At 58.8% G+C, this 16,414-nt stretch overlaps 1 protein-coding gene across 2 annotated transcripts in view; it reads right to left on the minus strand.

Annotated features, from left to right (window-relative positions):
* Positions 1–16,414, minus strand: part of ITPR3 (inositol 1,4,5-trisphosphate receptor type 3) — a 66,175-nt gene that overhangs the window by 6,051 nt on the left and 43,710 nt on the right. For both annotated transcript variants that reach the window (XM_082732449.1, XM_082732448.1), the window contains exons 24-50: positions 15,882–15,939; positions 14,660–14,825; positions 13,606–13,770; positions 13,443–13,517; positions 12,874–12,999; positions 11,638–11,760; positions 11,330–11,530; positions 10,195–10,446; positions 9,829–9,954; positions 9,574–9,699; positions 8,263–8,383; positions 7,507–7,697; positions 6,781–6,929; positions 6,508–6,616; positions 6,281–6,371; positions 5,983–6,152; positions 4,079–4,253; positions 3,776–3,960; positions 3,411–3,611; positions 3,150–3,260; positions 2,614–2,709; positions 2,396–2,497; positions 2,221–2,307; positions 1,611–1,721; positions 1,319–1,511; positions 934–1,059; positions 306–478 (exon numbers count right to left, since the gene is read on the minus strand). In XM_082732449.1, coding sequence (XP_082588575.1) covers positions 306–478; positions 934–1,059; positions 1,319–1,511; positions 1,611–1,721; positions 2,221–2,307; positions 2,396–2,497; positions 2,614–2,709; positions 3,150–3,260; positions 3,411–3,611; positions 3,776–3,960; positions 4,079–4,253; positions 5,983–6,152; positions 6,281–6,371; positions 6,508–6,616; positions 6,781–6,929; positions 7,507–7,697; positions 8,263–8,383; positions 9,574–9,699; positions 9,829–9,954; positions 10,195–10,446; positions 11,330–11,530; positions 11,638–11,760; positions 12,874–12,999; positions 13,443–13,517; positions 13,606–13,770; positions 14,660–14,825; positions 15,882–15,939 — 3,809 coding nt within the window. The remainder of the gene's footprint in view (positions 1–305; positions 479–933; positions 1,060–1,318; positions 1,512–1,610; positions 1,722–2,220; positions 2,308–2,395; positions 2,498–2,613; positions 2,710–3,149; positions 3,261–3,410; positions 3,612–3,775; positions 3,961–4,078; positions 4,254–5,982; positions 6,153–6,280; positions 6,372–6,507; positions 6,617–6,780; positions 6,930–7,506; positions 7,698–8,262; positions 8,384–9,573; positions 9,700–9,828; positions 9,955–10,194; positions 10,447–11,329; positions 11,531–11,637; positions 11,761–12,873; positions 13,000–13,442; positions 13,518–13,605; positions 13,771–14,659; positions 14,826–15,881; positions 15,940–16,414) is intronic.

The following is a 16,414-nucleotide window of genomic DNA, read 5'->3' on the forward strand; positions in this document are numbered from 1 at the left end:
CCTCTGGGCAGTGCTCCACTAACCCCATGTACACAGCAGCCCTGGAGCTGGGGCCCCACAGTGACTCCCACCGTGACTCCCCACAACTGGCTCAGAGTGTCAGTTGCCCCAGTTGATCACGGGCGACGGAGGAGGCTCAGAACAGCCCCACCCGTGGGTCTTTAACAAACTTGGCCCCATTCACAGGGACGGGGTGGGGGGTAGGGCAGAGCAGTGGACTGTGGGGAGGCAGACGGCCAGCATGAAGTCCTACCGCCCCGTGAGCGCAGGGGTGGGGTGGGGTGGGGGCTCCCTCCAGCACTCACATTGAGGGCACCCAGGATGTTGAGTGTGGGCCCAATGCCCAGGTAGTAGATGGAGCGCAGGATGAGTGCCACAATGAGGGGGCGAACGCTGTAGCGCTTGGTGAACAGAGCCGCGATGGAGAAACAGATGAGGATCCAGAACAGCAGCGAGATGAGTGGGGAGCCCAGCACGCCTGGAGGCCGGGATGCAGGGGTGAGCCCTGGGCAGTGAAGCCCAGCATAGCCCCAGCCCCAACACATCCCAAGAAGCCACCTCTTCCTGGAAGCCTTCCCTCTAATGTTCTTGGTCACCTGGTTTTAGGCACCCCCCCCCCATCACACCTGCCCATTCAGGCTTAAGGCAGGAGGTCCTGTTCAGCTGCTGCTACCCTGTCTGATCTCTGGCTCATGTTTGTGCGTTAGAGAGATGGCAAGAGACATGCACTGTCTCCAGAGATTAAGGAAGCTGTCCATCCCACGGAACCATGACTGTGTCTCCCACAGGTGCAGAGCCCAAAGGCGTGCAGGTGATGTTCCCCACTCTGCATCTGGTCCCCGCAGAGCCTGGCCGGCACCGAGGCTCTGCCCAAGCCCAGGGAGAAGGCATGGTGGACTCTGAGGCCTCAGTCTGCCACCCTTGGGTCCCCACCTGTGGATGCGCCCTCCATGTAGGGGTAGAAGAAGGCGATGATGATGTTGATAAACACCGCCAGGTTGAAGGAAATGCTGCCCCACAGGGTCATGCGGCGGGAGAACCAGTAGATCAGTGGCATGCCTGGGGGAGGAGGGGGGCAGCAGGCTGGCATGAGGGGTTTCTCACCTCCATATTGTTCTCCCACCCCACAGGAGCCCCTAGGCGCCAGCACAAGCTCCAGGTCCCACTTGAGCAACCATGACCAGAGCCCTCCTAGCGGTGGGGCGGAGGTGGGGGCGGAGTGTGGCAACCAGCAGCAGGCTGGGGGAGGGGGGGCTCAAGGGGGCAGCACTAAGCAGCTCCAGCCCTGCCTCCCTGTCCGGCCCTGCCCAGTCCTCACTGCGGAGCTTGCGCTGCCATTCCATTTCGTTGTGCAGGAAGGAGGACTGGTCGAAGAAATCGCTCACTTTGCTGCCCTGCTCATCCTGCTCAGTGGTGGTGAAGAGTCGATGCTTGGTCTCCTCCGTCAGGAATTGGCAGATGCCAGGCACGGGGAACACGATCTGCTCCATGCTGCGGTCCTGCCTCACGATCTGGGCGCGCACAGGCACTGGGTCACAACTAGGCCACTGCCACCAAGGGCCAGGGTCACAGCCCTCACCCACAGTGCCCCTACTGCCCTCTGGCCCTACCTCTATCTGGGACGTGTGGTTCTCGTAGTAGGCCAGGGGGTCCTCCTCCTCCTCCTGGGCGGGTGCTGAGGACTTGAGCATCTGGGACAGCTGCTTGTTGTTGAGGCTGAGCTGGGAGTAGAGTGGCCACTGAGGTCAGGCCCCACAATTTCCCACGGCTACGCCCGCCACCCAGCCCTACCTGCGCGAGGGTTCCCCACCCAGACCAGACGCAGCCCAGCCCAACTAGGGTGCAGCTCCAAATTAAGAAGTGGGTAGTGGGAGAGCAATGTCCAGACAATAAGAAGGACATAAACCGTCCTCCGCTGTTCTGCTCTAGGCTTCCAGAACAGCCCCAGAGCTTCACTCCCACTTGTACGTCTAGGTTTCACCTCGGCCAGGCCACCGGTGTGGCTCTTCCAGCCCTGAGCCCCGCCCTCCACCCCCCAATTCCAGCTCTTTACTCAGGTTCAGGCCACGCCCCCGGCCGCGCTCTGGCGCAGAGTACCAATTCCCACGGGCCTTCCCTCCCTAGCCTTGCCCCCAAATACCAGCCCAACGAAACTCTCGCCCTGCCCCGCCCCTAGATCTAAGCTCCGCCCCGCACCCAGCCTTGTCCGGGGGCCCCCACCATGGAAGAGATGCCCTCGGCCTCTTCCTCCTGGATGCGCTTCACCGGCTTCAACAGGTGCTGCAGCTGCTTGTTGTGCCTGGAGAGCTGCGGGAGAGGGCGGTGCGGAGTCACGGGGCGTGGTCACGGGGGAGAGGGGCATTTGGGGGGCGGGGCCACGGGGCGGGGCTGGTACCTGCAGCGCCAGGATGTAGATGTTGTGGCCCACTTCCCGTGGGCTCACCTCTGAGTTCTCCCGCTCCTCCTCCTGCAGGTAGGCTTTCTTGATGACGTCCACCTGGCGGGGCACTGCCTGTCTGAACGCCGTTTTCCCGGGGCGTAGGGAATGCCCCAATCCCCCCTCCACACCCCACCAATCACTCCTTCCCAACCTGACCCCGGGCCCAGCCTCACCAGCTCTTGGGGCCGCAGGCTGATGAGGATTCGCTCCGCATTCTCACTGTCGTGCCGGCTCTCCATCAGAGCCAAGAGCAGCTTGGACGCATTGTCCTGCGGGGAGGTGGGAAAGGGGGACAGGTCACAGTCTGAGGGCCCCCACCATGCCCCACAACAACCCCCTGTACTCCATAACAGCCTCTCCTGGCCTGGAAGATATTCCAGGGCCTTCCCATTCCCCACTATCCCCCAGGACTCTCTGAGAAGTGTCCTGCAAATCCAGACCACCCCCCACCCCTCCATTGCCTTCACCCCCACCCCACAGTGGGCGCACACAATCCCCCAGAGAGCAGACACACGCATAGGAGACCCCGGGGGAAACCCAGAATTCACTTGCTCCTGGAGCGTACATGCACCACATTTGCTCACAAACTCATCTGTGTATGCATGTTAAACCCCCCAGCACACCTCAGGACGCATGCTCAGCACACACATCACCTGCACACATGCACACCCTTCGCACGCACATGCCCGTGGGCTGCCATGGGCCCCACCTTGAGCTGCAGCACCAGGTCCATACGGTACTTGCACAGGGGACTGATGTCATTGAGAATCAGTGCCGTGATGATGTCGATGCCATTGGACTCGTGCGTCACGATGCAAGTCTGGCAGGAGGCAGTGCGGGGGACGTGGGGCCCAGGCCCTTCAGACCTCTAGTGGCTTCCAATGCCCTTGGCTCTCCCCTGCCCACGCTGCTCCCTGCACCCACATGTCCACACTCCCTGTCGGCCATGGGCACCAATGTGACTGCTCACCTGGTTCTCATGGCAGGGGCCCTGGCAGTACTCGGTGAGGGTCTCCAGGGTCTGGATGACAAGGCCCACGTTGTCCTCATTGATGTAAAGGCCCAGCAGCCCCAGGCCACCGGTGGTGCTGCCGCACATGATGTCCAGAAACTGGAGTGTCTCGCACACCAGGTTGTAGTTGGTCTTGTTGTTCTGAGAGCGCAGGAAGTTCTGCATGGCACAAGAGGGCAGGCATGGCGAGGCTCTCACAGGGGCTAGAGGCCAGGCCTGGGGGGCCCTGCCCTGTGTAGGCACAGAGCAGTGGCCTGCGGGCAGGCGGCAAGGGTGGGGATCCACGCACTGGCCAGGGGGGTGGGGGCAGGGCCAGCACACACCTGCAGGTCCCGGTTGTGATTCTCACACAGCAGCTGCAGGAAGCGAAGGATGGGCTGCATGATGAGTACGGACGTGCCCATCTCGTTGCTCTGTACGCGCTCGCCCACCTCGTGGCCCCGGCGCAGGCTGGGGCCCAGCGAATAGCGGGACGGGGAGCCCGGCATCGAGAAGGAAGCTACACGGCCTGCAGGGGGAGGCCTGCTGAGGCTTGGGGCTGCCGGGAGGGACCAGACCCTCACCCTCACCCTGCACCCTCTGACCCGGGCCCAGCACCCCCATCCTCTATGGCCATGACCTCTGACCTTTGGTGGTAGGGTCTGCCGGCTCCCGGTCCTCCCGTGGCTGGCTGCCCAGGTCGTTCATGTTGACAGCCACTGTGGACTTGGTCTCCTGCTGGGCCCGCTTCATGCGGTCGTGTAACACTTTGAAGAAGCGCTCTGACTTCTTGTCACTCGTCATCAGGTTGTAGAAGGATTTCTGGGCAAGAGGATGGGGGACAGGGGCACCTGAGTGGCTCAGTGGGTTAAGCCGCTACCTTCGGCTCGGGTCATGATCTCAAGGTCCTGGGATCGAGTCCCACGTCGGGCTCTCTGCTCAGCAGGGAGCCTGCTTCCTCCTCTCTCTGCCTGCCTCTCTGCCTACTTGTGATCTCTCTCTGTCAAATAAATAAATAAAATCTTAAAAAAAAAAAAAAAAAGAGGATGGGGGACAGCCTCAGCACAGTCAGGTGCTAAGCAGTCCTCGGTGAGTCCCTGGAGGGCTCTCTCCCATGGTTCAGGGACAAGGTTGGGCTGCAGACAGGTCCCTGGACGTGCCCTGGGACTATGACTGGTGCAGGGGCGGTCAGGATTGTCAGAGGCGGAGCGGAAGTGTCCATAACTGCTGTCACTGTGAAGCTAGGGGCCTGCACAAGTGTCCTCACACCATCTACATCTACTCTTGCTCCTCTATCTGCCCCTCACACAGCCGCAGAGGTGCCCTTGGAAGTCTAAATCTCATCCCTCCTCTGCCCACAGTGGCCCCATCTCACCCACAGAAGAAGCCCCACCTCCCAGCACCCATGAGGCCATCTGATGGCCTGCCACCTCTCTTGGCACCAGTTGCCTGCTCTGCCTGGTGCAGCCCGCCCCTCCTGTCCACAGGCTTACCTCGGGGCTCTCGCTGCACTGGCCCCTCTTCAGGAGCCTTCCCCCATCCCTGCCCTGGCACCCCCAGACCCCTCGCTGGCATTAGCACTATCCAACACTCTCCACACCATGTAGGGGTTACAGTCATGGGCTGTTACACCACTAGGCTATAGGACCAATTCAGAGGATATGCGGATTTTGTCTTTTCTGTTCACGGCTAAAATCTTAGTGCCTACGCACATGGAAAACACTAAGTGCAGACTTATTAAAACAGAGCATGAGGGGGCACTTGGGTGGCTCAGTGGGTTAAGCCTCTGCCTTCAGCTTAGGTCATGATCTCAGGGTCCTGGGATTGAGTCCCGCGTCTGGCTCTCGGCTCAGCAGGGAGCCTGCTTCTCCCTCTCTCTCTGCCTGCCTCTCAGACTCTGTCAAATAAATAAAATCTTAAAACAAACAAACAAAAAAACAGGGCATGAGGGGCGCCTGGGTGGCTCAGTCGGCTAAGTGTCCAACTCTTGGTTTTGGGGTTTCAGCTCAGGTCATGATCTTAGGGTTGTGAGTTCAAGCCTCGGATTAGGTCCTGCATCTAGTACAGAGTCACCTTAAGACCCTTTCTCCTTCTCCCTCTGACTCTCCCAGACTCTCTCACTCTCAAATAAATAAATCTTAAAAAAAGAATAACAAAAACACAAGTCATGAATGAAAGAATGGGGATAAGGCAATCACAGGGGACTTTTCAGAGGAGGCAGTTCTTCGACTGGGCACCAAAGGCTGAGGAGGATGGGGGAGAGGAGGGAAGGAAGCCTGAGCAGAGACCGAGAGGCAGGAATGATGGACGCAGTGTGGGCAGCGTGGTGGGGAGTCAGGCTCAGGCCTGGCTTAAGCAGAATAGTCTGCGTGGGCAGAAAGAAGCCACATGACACGGGGGAAGGTAGACGCGCCCACATGTAGCCGGACTCGTGCAGGCCACCAGCACCTGGCCTGGCAGCCTCAGCAACGTGCCGCCTCATACCTTCTCCCAAGCACAAGGCACCCCCACAAGAAGAGGTGAGCCCCCAGCACCCCCAGCCCCTACACACCTGGATCTCGGTGTTGCCGCCATCCAGCAGGCGGATGGCCAGGCCAATGCTCTCCTGGAAGATCTTCTCATTCTTGGTGCTGGTGATCAGGTCGCATACCAGTTTGGTGGCCCCCTCCTTGTCCAACCGGCACTGGGTGGCCGCAATGGCTGACCAGTCCTGGTCCAGGCCTGGAGTTGGGGAACCCACACTGAAGGGAGCCGGGGGTAGTGGGAGGCAGGCGAACAGAAGGGCAGGCCCAGGGCCTAGGCACATGGGCCACAGAGAGGCACAGTGGCGGCAGGGAAATGGTACTGACCAGCGCCCACGGGGTCTGGAAGGTCCCCCCTCGAGCTGGACTTCCGGTTCTGGAGGTAGTTCTGTAGCAGCATCTTGCGCAGCTGGTTGCCCTGCGGGGGAAGGTGTGAGGCCCCACAGTGGCACGGTTCACCATCAGACCGACCACGGGCCAGCCCGCACTGGCTCCGAGCCCCTGGCCCCCACCGGCCAGTCTTGCAGGGCATCCGGCTTGCCCCAGACACTCACCCGGTCCCCGTACTTGGTCTTCTTGAGCAGCATCTGCTGCAGGGTCCGCAGCACCTTGACACACAGCTTCTCCTCTGACTCCATGAGGTCCTTGGTGTGCTGGATCAGCCTGGCCCGTGAGGGAAGAGGAAATGCTGGGGCCAGCCGTGGCCACCTCCTTCCAGCCACCTACCCTGCCCCAGCTCCCTGCCCTGTGGGCTGTCCGGTCCGGCCCTGCCCCCAACAGCCTCACCCCGGCCACCGCCCCCTGCCCGGGCCTGGCGTCCGGCTCACTTGGACAGGAAACCCCCGCTCTCGCAGCGCTGGTAGGCCTCACTGCCCTCCAGGAAGAGCAGCTCGGGCCAATGCAGGACGTCCACCAGCACCGACAGCTCCGCCTGTACCAGGGGCCTCAGTCGCTCCTCCAGGGCTGTGATAATGTCCTGGGGTGGGCACAGCAAAGTCACTACAGGGCCAGATGCGGGCCACCCAGGCCCAAGAGATGAGTGGGGCTGGACTGCCAATCGGCCCGCCCCAACACCAACACCAAATGGCCCTGTGGATTTCTCCGAATCTGTCTGAGGGGCCCTGCACCCACAGAACCACCCTGAACCATGCAGGTCATCTGCCTGCTTAGAGCACCTAGCGGGTAGCCACAAGCCAGGGCTTCTCTCCCAGCTGTGTGACCTGGGGCAAGCTCTTCTCCCTCTCTGAGCCTCGGTCTCCTGCCATGTGGGTGTAGTGAGCCACCGCATCCCCCTCAGAAGTGTGTGATAGTGGCCAAGAGCGTGTCACATAAACAGGAACGTGCTCTCAGGACTGAGAGGTGTTCTGATCCCCTTCATGAGCACCGACTCTACCTAGTGGAGGCCTGGGTTCTCCTGGCTTCCCCTGGAATGAGGCCTCTCAGTCCCCTGCCCAGGGCCTGCCCTAAGCAGGGGCCTCTTTCCCGGGAAGTCCAGGCAGCATGGGGAGGCAGGCTTCTCTGTCGTGGCGGACGCCGGGCAGCCCCGCACCCACCTGCAGCTTTTCGATGATGTTCTTGTAGTCCCATTGGTTGGCGGTGGGCGTGACACGGGGGAAGGCCCGTGTGGTCGCCTTGTAGTTGGAGGCGTTGCGCTGGGCAGCGGCTATACAGCTGGTCCCACTGCTGAGCAGCGAGCTGATATGTGCATCCAGGTCCATGGGCAGTGAGATGGCCCGGCCTTTAGCTGGAGGAGAGAGACAACGGGGTGCTCGAGGGCAGGTGGGGGTTGGGGGAGCTCGGCCAGCCAGAGCAGTCAGGCTCCAGGCTGCTGAACTGGGAGACAGGGTGAACTCCCCAAGATTCTGGGGTATGTGTTGGCCCCCACTGGGACTGGGGTGCCCCCTTCCACTTTTGGAATAAAAAGAGGGAGTTTCTGCCTCTTTGATTCTACCCTGGCTCCACCCTGAGCCCTCTCCTCTCTTTCCCACCTGCTCTCTCCTCTTCCCCGATGTTCCCTAACCACCTCCAGGCCTCCCTTCTGCCTGCAACCATTTGCAAGCGTAAGAAACTTTGGTTGGGGGATGTCCCCCGGCTTTACCGTCTGGGGAAATGACTCAAAGCTCAAAGGAGAAAACAGCTTCTCAATTGCTAAGATGCCAGTGAGACACCAAGAAGGACTTACTGGGAACAACCTGGGAGCAGATGATGGGCAAGCTTAGGAATAAGGTGTTTGTGTTGAGGGCAGGTGGCCCTGCGGCAAAGGGAAGGGAGGGGTGGTTGGCGCTAACCAGTGCCCCTGGCACACTCACCCACCATGGCGAGGGTCCGGATGCAGGCCTCCACGGAGCCCTTGTGCTGCTGCTGCAGCCACGGACACTCAAGCAGCCGTGTGGTAGACTGCAGCAGCTGCACCACGATCGTCTGATGTGTCTGCAAAAGCAACATGCCTACTGCTATAGCCTGGCCCACCCTCCACCCTAGGCAGCCCCAAGCCCTGTGACCAGGGCCCCCTGAGGATGGGCAAGATGGAGCAACAAGGCTTCCAAGAGCTACCATATATCTTTGTGCCAACTGGAAAAAGGCACTGCCTTTCCTCTCAGCAGTGCACAACCTGCCCAACCATAGTGGGAGAACTCCCCAAAGTTCACACCGGGGTTTATAATCCTGTATTGCTAATCCTTTCCTTCCTTTAAAAATTTTTTTAAAAGAAATTAATATTGTGAAAAGGTGATATAGTTCCATGGTTCAAAAACTGAAATATGCTATAGAAAGGTAGGCTTTGAGAAGTCTCACCCCAGCCTTGATCCCATCAGCCCATTCTCCCACCTCTGTCCTGGGACTGATGAAAGGTGGGAAAAGCTTATACAAATTACTCATAGTCTCAGAGAGGTCCCAGGGCCCAAACGCCTGTGTGTCAAAATGAATCCACCCTTGCTGAGACCAGGACCCACTCTGCCCCCAGTTCCTCTACCTATAAGTAACCCCTTTGTTGGGCTCTTGTGTCCATCCAGTGATTTATGGTATTATGGTTTAGGTATTGTCTCAGGCTCCCTCCTCTAGGAAGTCTGCTTCTCTTGCCTTCAAAGGGGTCTGGGCTAGAAAGTCTGGGAATCTGGGAATTGACTGAGTGTCCAGGACTCTTCAGTGATTTAAGGCCAACTTCTGTTCCCTAACGTAGAGCTTCTCTGCTGTAGTAGGACTTCAGTCCTAGGGGCACCTGATTGATTAAGCTGACACCAAAGTTCTCTGGGCCTTGGAACCTCTGGATTACTGCTCAGGCTCTGCTAACCACTGTGGTACACATGACTGTCTTGTCTTCAGGAGGTAAGGGCTGCCAGCCGTCCCCTGCCACCCTAGGACCCGTCACACCAAGTCAATTTAGGAATTCCCGTTCTAGGGTACTGTCCCCACAGTAATTCCCGACTTACAGAAGTAATAGGAGAATAAACGTTTGTTGTTTTAAACCGCTAACTTTGGGGGTAATTTGTTACACAGCATATGTAACTAACACACTTGTCTATGTCCCTCCGCTATGTCTCTATGCACCACAAGCAAACAGGAATATATGTTCTCCTTCCCTCCTTCCCCGCACAAGAACTGCGCACGCAGGACAAGCGCACCTGCAGGGAGGTGCTGTTCTCAGAGAATGGGGAGCTGAAGAACGCATTGATGGTGTCCAGCACAACGGTCAGCACGTACTTCTCCAGTGTGGGGTCAGCCAGACGCTTCTCCCGCTTACTGCACACCTGGGGCAGGAAAGAGCGATGCCTTGGGGGCCCCTCCACGCCCAGTCCTTGGCAGGCTAACTGGGCTCCCAACCACACTTGTGCCCATCACGGTGCACCCACAAGCCCACAGCCTCCCGGCGGACAGACCCGAGCCATATCCAGGGTGAAGTTCTCAAAGAGCGTCCAGATGTGGTTGCTGGTATAGATCTCCTTCATCTCCACCTCTGTGTCCACATAGCAGTGATTCACAAAGTTCACGTATGCCATTTTCACCTGAGCAGCCGGGAACAAGGTCAGGGGCGCGAGCCGGACCACCAGCCCAGGCTCTCCTTCTCTGTGCTCCGCCAATCTCCTGACCTCCACCTGTTCCTCTGCCCACACCTTCCATTCCCCCACTTTTCTTACCTCCCTCTTCCTGCCCCACCATGCAAGACTGACAGCTGCCCCGGCCTGGCTCCACCAGCTTTTACACACACACCCCCCCACTCCTGCCAACTCTCCCAAATCCCAGACCTCGGTGATACAGTCCTCATGTGTCACCACAGACACCACGTCCTCCAGGGGTAGCAGGGAGGTGCACTTGATCTCCGTGTAGACGTTTTTGCCCTCAGCACAGGCAGCTAGCAAGTCCACCAGGGAGATATGGTACATGAGGGGGCTGTGGTCCTCCACGCCATCCCGAGCAGCCTTCATCATGTCCAGCAGGTGGGCCAGCGAGGCCTTGTCATTGTAGAACACCACCACGTCATCACCCGCATTGGTCAGCTACAGGGAGGAAGGGTGCCCGATCAGACGCCCCCTGTCAGCAGGGAGAGATTAGGACTCTGACCCCAGCCCTCACCTGACACTCGGAAAGCCCTCCCCTGCCTAGCCCATGGGGCCATAGGCTGATGTCTCAGGCCACCTGCCATCAGGGCCAATCCCTGGACCAACAAAAAGAGACTCCTCCTCCCCTAAGGAAAAAAAAAAATCCCACACTCAGTCTTATTTCACAGGTGCTTCCTCCAGGAAGCCCTTTCTAATCCCATGCCTGCCTGCCTCACCCCCTGCCTCCCCTGTGCTCCCACAGTGGAACTTAAAGCCTCCCAGAGCACTTGCTGCATCCTCTCGTGTCAGTGATTATGTTATTCATGGTAATAATAATAACAGCAATTAATAGTTCGGCCCATAGGGCACTACCAGTACCCCATTTGTCAGGTCCCTCATCTCCATTTACTGTGCTACCCACCCCCCCCACACACACACACCCCTCCCGGGCTGAGACCGTCTCTGTTCCGGATTTAGACTCGGCCCTTCCTCCTTCATGCCTTCGGCTAACAGGCCTACCAGGCACCTACAGTGCACCAGACGCTGGGGCCCATGCAGAAGCACACAGGATGTGGTCCCTTCCCTGAGAGTACACCCCACCCGTGTACCCCTGGGTACACGTGCTCCTTGGCCCTCCAGCGGGTGCCTCACGGTTTTGAAATGCGTGAAAATACAAGGATAAATAGTGGGACAGGGCTGTAAGTTCTGCCTCTGTAGCCTCTGTCCTCTCTCCACAGGCCAGGCCCCTCTCCACAGGCCAGGCCCCTCTGTCTGACTGGTCTTCACTCTGAGTCCAGCTGCCTGAGCCCCCGGCGCCCCCGGGCCCCGGCCCCGTCCTCACCTCGGTCATAATCATGTCCTGGCACTTCTTGACGTACTTGCCCTCGGCCTTGATGACGGTGTGCAGGAAGTCCAGGTACTGCACGTGGCGCCCATGGGTGGCCAACAGGTGCACGAAGTGCTGCAGCACCGGCTCGCTGATCTCCGAGCACAGCTGGTAGTTGTTCAGGAAGATATGCTGCATGGTCTCGGCCTCCAGAAGCTGCAGGAGGGCAGGCAGCCGTCACGTGGAGGGATCCCGGCCCGCCCCGCCCCCCTGCTGCCAGCCCCATACCGCCACCCCCCCCACCCCGGGCCTCACGCCCTTACCCCAGGCGTGAGGAAGAGGTGCAGGTGCTTATGCAGCAGGGCCTGGTTGCCCGGGTTCCCCGCGCAGAACTTCTGCAGGAACTGGTGGGTGTAGCGCAGGATCTCCATCATCTTGGCATCACCCTGGGCATCCGGATGGGAGGAGGAAGGTGACGCCGGGCCTCGTGCCTGAGCTCCAGCGGGCATGGCCGGAAGGAGGGGGCAGGGCTTGGGACTGGGACCACGGGGAGGCCATGTTCAAGGTGAAAGAGGGCCTCCAGGTCAAGATAAGAAAATGTGTCTTGGGCGCCGGGGTGGCTCAGCCAAGTTAAGCGTCTGAGTTCGACTCAGGTCATGATCCTGGGGTCCTGAGATGGAGTCCCTCATCAGGCTCCCTGCTCAGTGGGGGGTGGAAGGGATGCTTCTCTCCCCCTGTCCCTTCCCCTGCTGTGCTCTCTCTTTCTCTCTCTCAAAATAAATAAATAGGAAATATGTAAAGGGCTGAGGGGCAGAGGCTGACGAGAGGCCAGCTTGGGGAAGCTAGGCTGAGGGGTGAGGTGTCAGGGTCAGGTGAATGCTGGGTGTCATGCTCAAAAGCCAGTGTGAGGCTTGAGACATATCAAGATCATGGTCAGGTGAGGCAAGTTGTAGAAGATCAAAGGTTGAAATGATGCTAAATTTGGAGTCCAGGACCAGGATGTGCCCTGGGAACAGGTCAAGGTAAGAGGTCAGAGTGAGGCTAGAGTGTGAAATCAAAGTCAGGGGTCAGTATGAGGTCCGAGTTGACATCAAGAGTCAAAAAGAGGCAGGGGTCAGTTAAGGTTTAACAGGGGATCAGGATAAGGAGGAGACAGGGCACCTGGGTGGTTCAGTCGGTTAAGCGTCTGCCTTTGCCTCAGGTCCTGATCCCAGGGTCCTGGGATGGAGCCTCACATAGACCTCCCTGCTCAGCAGGGAGTCTGTTTATCCCTCTACCCCTCCCCCCTGCTTGTGATCTCTCTCTCTCTCTCTCTCTCTCTCTCTCAAGCTCTGTCTCTGTCAAATAAATAAAATCTTTAAAAAAAAAAAAAAAGACAGAAAGATGAGGAGGCAACAGTCAGAGTTTACAATGAAGCTAAGATAATTAGGACGAGGCCAGAGAGGGCAACAGAAGCTGGGGTCAGGGTGAGGCTGGGTTAGGTCAGCGCTGGGTATTAGTGCGTGGTTTGGCTTGGGCCAGGGTTAGGGGGAAGTCAGAGGTCAGAAGTCAGAGGTCACCTTGTCATAGGGGATCTGCAGCAGATCCAGCATGACCTTGTGGGCATCCATGTTCTTGAGCAGCCTCTGCTGCTTCTTCCTCATCTGCTCGCCAACGCCGCACATCTTGTTCAGCCGTTCCAGGATCTGGGGAGCATGGGGGGTGAGCCCAGAGCCCCTGCCCCTTCCCTCCTCCTCCAGCAGCCCCGCCGCCTCCCTCAGGCTGGTGGGAGTCCCTGGCCAAGCCCAGCTCACATCGGGGACAGGAAGGGGGAGGAGGTCACGCTCACTGAGTCATATCACCACAAGGCAGGCAAGCACTAAAAACCCAATTCCACCCATAAAAGTAAATAGAACAATATGACTGTGAAATGGAATTTCATTAAATTCCTTCAGCTTTAAAATAATTCCATCTGGACCTGGGCAGGATTGTCTTTAATGTGCAGGCAAAGCCAGAAAATGTGTATTTAGAACGCAAGTGGCCAGCAGAATGGGGAGGCAGGAGAGGCCAGGCCCCAGAGCCTCCAGCTGGGGTGGGGTTGGGGAGAGGCAGGGCGTGGGGAGTTGCCTCAGGGCCCCAGGCCACTCACGCCCTTGACGATCTGGTAGTTCTCACTGCTCTTCTCCCCAGGTTGGTGCAGAAAGCCCTCCTCGTCTGTGGGCCGCTGGGGACACAGGGAAGGGGGCGGGGGTCAGCTGGGCCCAGCCCTTGCTGGCAGCCCTGGCATCCCAGCTCCCTGCCACCCTACTCACCTCCTTCTTGTCTTTAGAAGCACCTGTGTCCACCTCCTCACCCTTGCTGCTACCCTTCTTGTCCACCCATAGTTCCGACTTCTCCACCATGGTCCGCAGCCGGTCCAGCTCCGACTTGATCACCTTGTAGTTCTCTACATCCTGAGCCGAGATCAGCAGCTGCACCTGAAGGTTGACCGTGGGCATGCCAGATGAGATGAGCACTCCCGGTCCACTGCCGCACGGAGACCCCCGGTGCCTGCCCTATTCCAGGCCTCTGCTCCTCCTCAATGTTGGCTATGGTCCGTCACCTCTAGTAAGACTTCCCTGATGGCCAAAGGCCTCTCTGCACTGTCTGTCATGAGCTGCCCCATCAGCGGGCTTCAGTTGCTCATTGACTGGTGCTGCTAAGGCTGTCAGGGCAGGACAAAGAATCCTGGCAGCACTGATTCCCCGTGGCAGGACAGCCTCAGCTCCCACCACACTCACTTTGGTCAGGGTAAAGCAGGAAAGCTTCCCAGGCCTTAAGGCTCCCCCCAACCCAGTAAGACAAGGCCAAGGCTCTGCGCCTGGCATGTGCTCATTAGACGGCAGGCGTGTTTCACAGGGCGCTGTCGACACCATGCGACATCATGGTCACAGAACCAGTCACCTCAGTGCAGGCTGTGTGCCAGGCGTGATCTGAAGCCCTTAGCAAAGGTGCACATGGTATCATTTATGAAACCCTCGAGTCTGTCTGCCTCATGAAAAGTGACAAGCCTCGAGTCAGGCAGAGAGGTCCTAAAGGTGGCCAACACTTGGCCTTCACCTTTCAGGAGCTCGGCAAGGCCAGGCCAAAAACCCCCAAACCAGCCTCTTGAGCTCCCCTGAGCAGCAAGCTCCACCCCACCCCCCATGGTTAACCCCAGTTAACCCCCCAGTGCCCAGCACAGGCCAAAGCCCGGCCAGGATACCAACCCACTCAGGGCCTGGGCCAGATGGTCCTCAGAGTCCCCCACCCACACACCCTGGAAGCCCCCTGGGGCCTCTGCCCCGCTCCCCAAGGCCTGTCTGGGGGCTCAGGCAGGAGCAGCACCTGCTTGAAGGTGTGCACGGCCTCCTGGCGCTGGCTGAAGTGCTTGAAGAGCAGCTGCAAGGCCCCCGAGACCAGCGGCGCGTAGTCGTGCATGGTGAGGTGAATGAGCACACGCAGGAACGTGCGGCCGCCCTCGTCGTCCACCTCCAGCATGCTGCTGGTCTTCCTGCGGCGCCAGGGACAGCCATGCTGGGCGCTGGGCACTGGGCTCCCCACCGCCCACCCTGCCACCCACCAGCAGATGCCGCACCCCGTGGAATTCGCACTCGGGATAGTGACCCCAGCCACGTCCCGAAATTCCAAGGGAGCCCCGTGTTCCCTGAGATCCTGCAGGACTCCCCTTGATCACGCAGCTGAAGCGGGGACTCTGCAGGGGACCCGACCCACAGGACTCCCTCCACCAAAGGGTTCGTGGAGATGGGCTGAGGGTCAGGAATGGAGGTGGGGAAAATTCCCGTCAGTTTACTAAGTAAAATGCAGCCTTTCCTTCAGTGAGGAGAAGCTGGGGTACCAGCGATTCTGTCACCAGTGACAGTCACAGATGTTTGCGCATCGCCTTATAGTGGTTACAGAAATTGTGAATCCCGTTCACATGCACTGTTCCTTCGAAATCACGGTACTAATTACCACCCCCCCAGCTCAGCTGGTTACTTAATGTGTTAATAAAGATCCACAGATCTAACTGTCACTTCAAATTTGTTTTCTTCAATATTTTGATAACTGCTTCTCAAAGCTCTTGGTTTCCTTTGTAACTGATGTGCTTTATTTTATGAATTTAAAAATGTTCTTCTGAGTCGGGGTCCCTGGGCTTCACTAAATGTCAAGGGCACAGCACAGAGACTGTGCTGCCCCCAGCTCCCAGGCGACCTCTCCCCATCCCAGCACTGTGTACAGCGGACTGTCCCCCATGCCTCCCGCTGCTCCCCTCCAGCTACCTGGGCCAAGTCCCAATGTAGATAGAGCCACGACTGCTCTGGGTAAGGGCAGGGGATGACCAAGGTGACACGAGGGCCCAAATGGCCCCTATGTCCCTGGGGCTAGGTAGGCATGAGAGGGCAAAAGCACAGAGCCAAGGAGATTCCCGCCCCAGAGCCCAGTAAAGGTCCTGCAGACCCAGGAGGAGAGGCCGCTTAGAGAACCCCAAGGAGGGGAGTTTGCACACCTGTGTCAGCATCACCCACCCAACCCCACACACCAGCCCCCAACTGAACCCTGGCCTCACCCCACTCCGAACATGGCCTCCGCCTGCTCCCCGATGCGGTCCAGGTTCATGTTGGCGGCTGTGGGGAGCAAGGGTGAGTGGATGGGGGCAGGTGGCAGGTCCGTGCCCAGGAAATATGGGGAACACAGGGTGAGGGAGCAGGGAGGCACCCGAACTACCCCGTTCCCTGCACTGGTTGGGTGGCAGCCGCACCTTCATGCTCCTTCCCAGGGTGAGGGTGGAAGCCAGCCGCGGCGGGGACCAGAGCAGCCCCACTACCCTGCAGGGCCCAGCAGAGTTCTGAGCTGGACACCAGGGGACCTGGGTCCTGCTCTGGTTCAGCACCTGACAGCGTGACCTCAGGCAAGTCCCCACCTCTCTCTGGGCCTCAATTTCTCCATTTAGGAGATGGAGAGAATGATGTTTGCCTCTGCCTCTCACCATGGCAATTAAATGGGCTGGGTGGGAAACAGAGGCAGGGCTGGGGAGCTGGACCCGAGGTGCCCCCAGCCCCCACCCCACTAATGTGTACCCCTGGGTGAGTCACACAGCTT

Source organism: Mustela nivalis, assembly GCF_964662115.1.
Source record: "Mustela nivalis genome assembly, chromosome: 5".
Taxonomy (NCBI): domain Eukaryota; kingdom Metazoa; phylum Chordata; class Mammalia; order Carnivora; family Mustelidae; genus Mustela; species Mustela nivalis.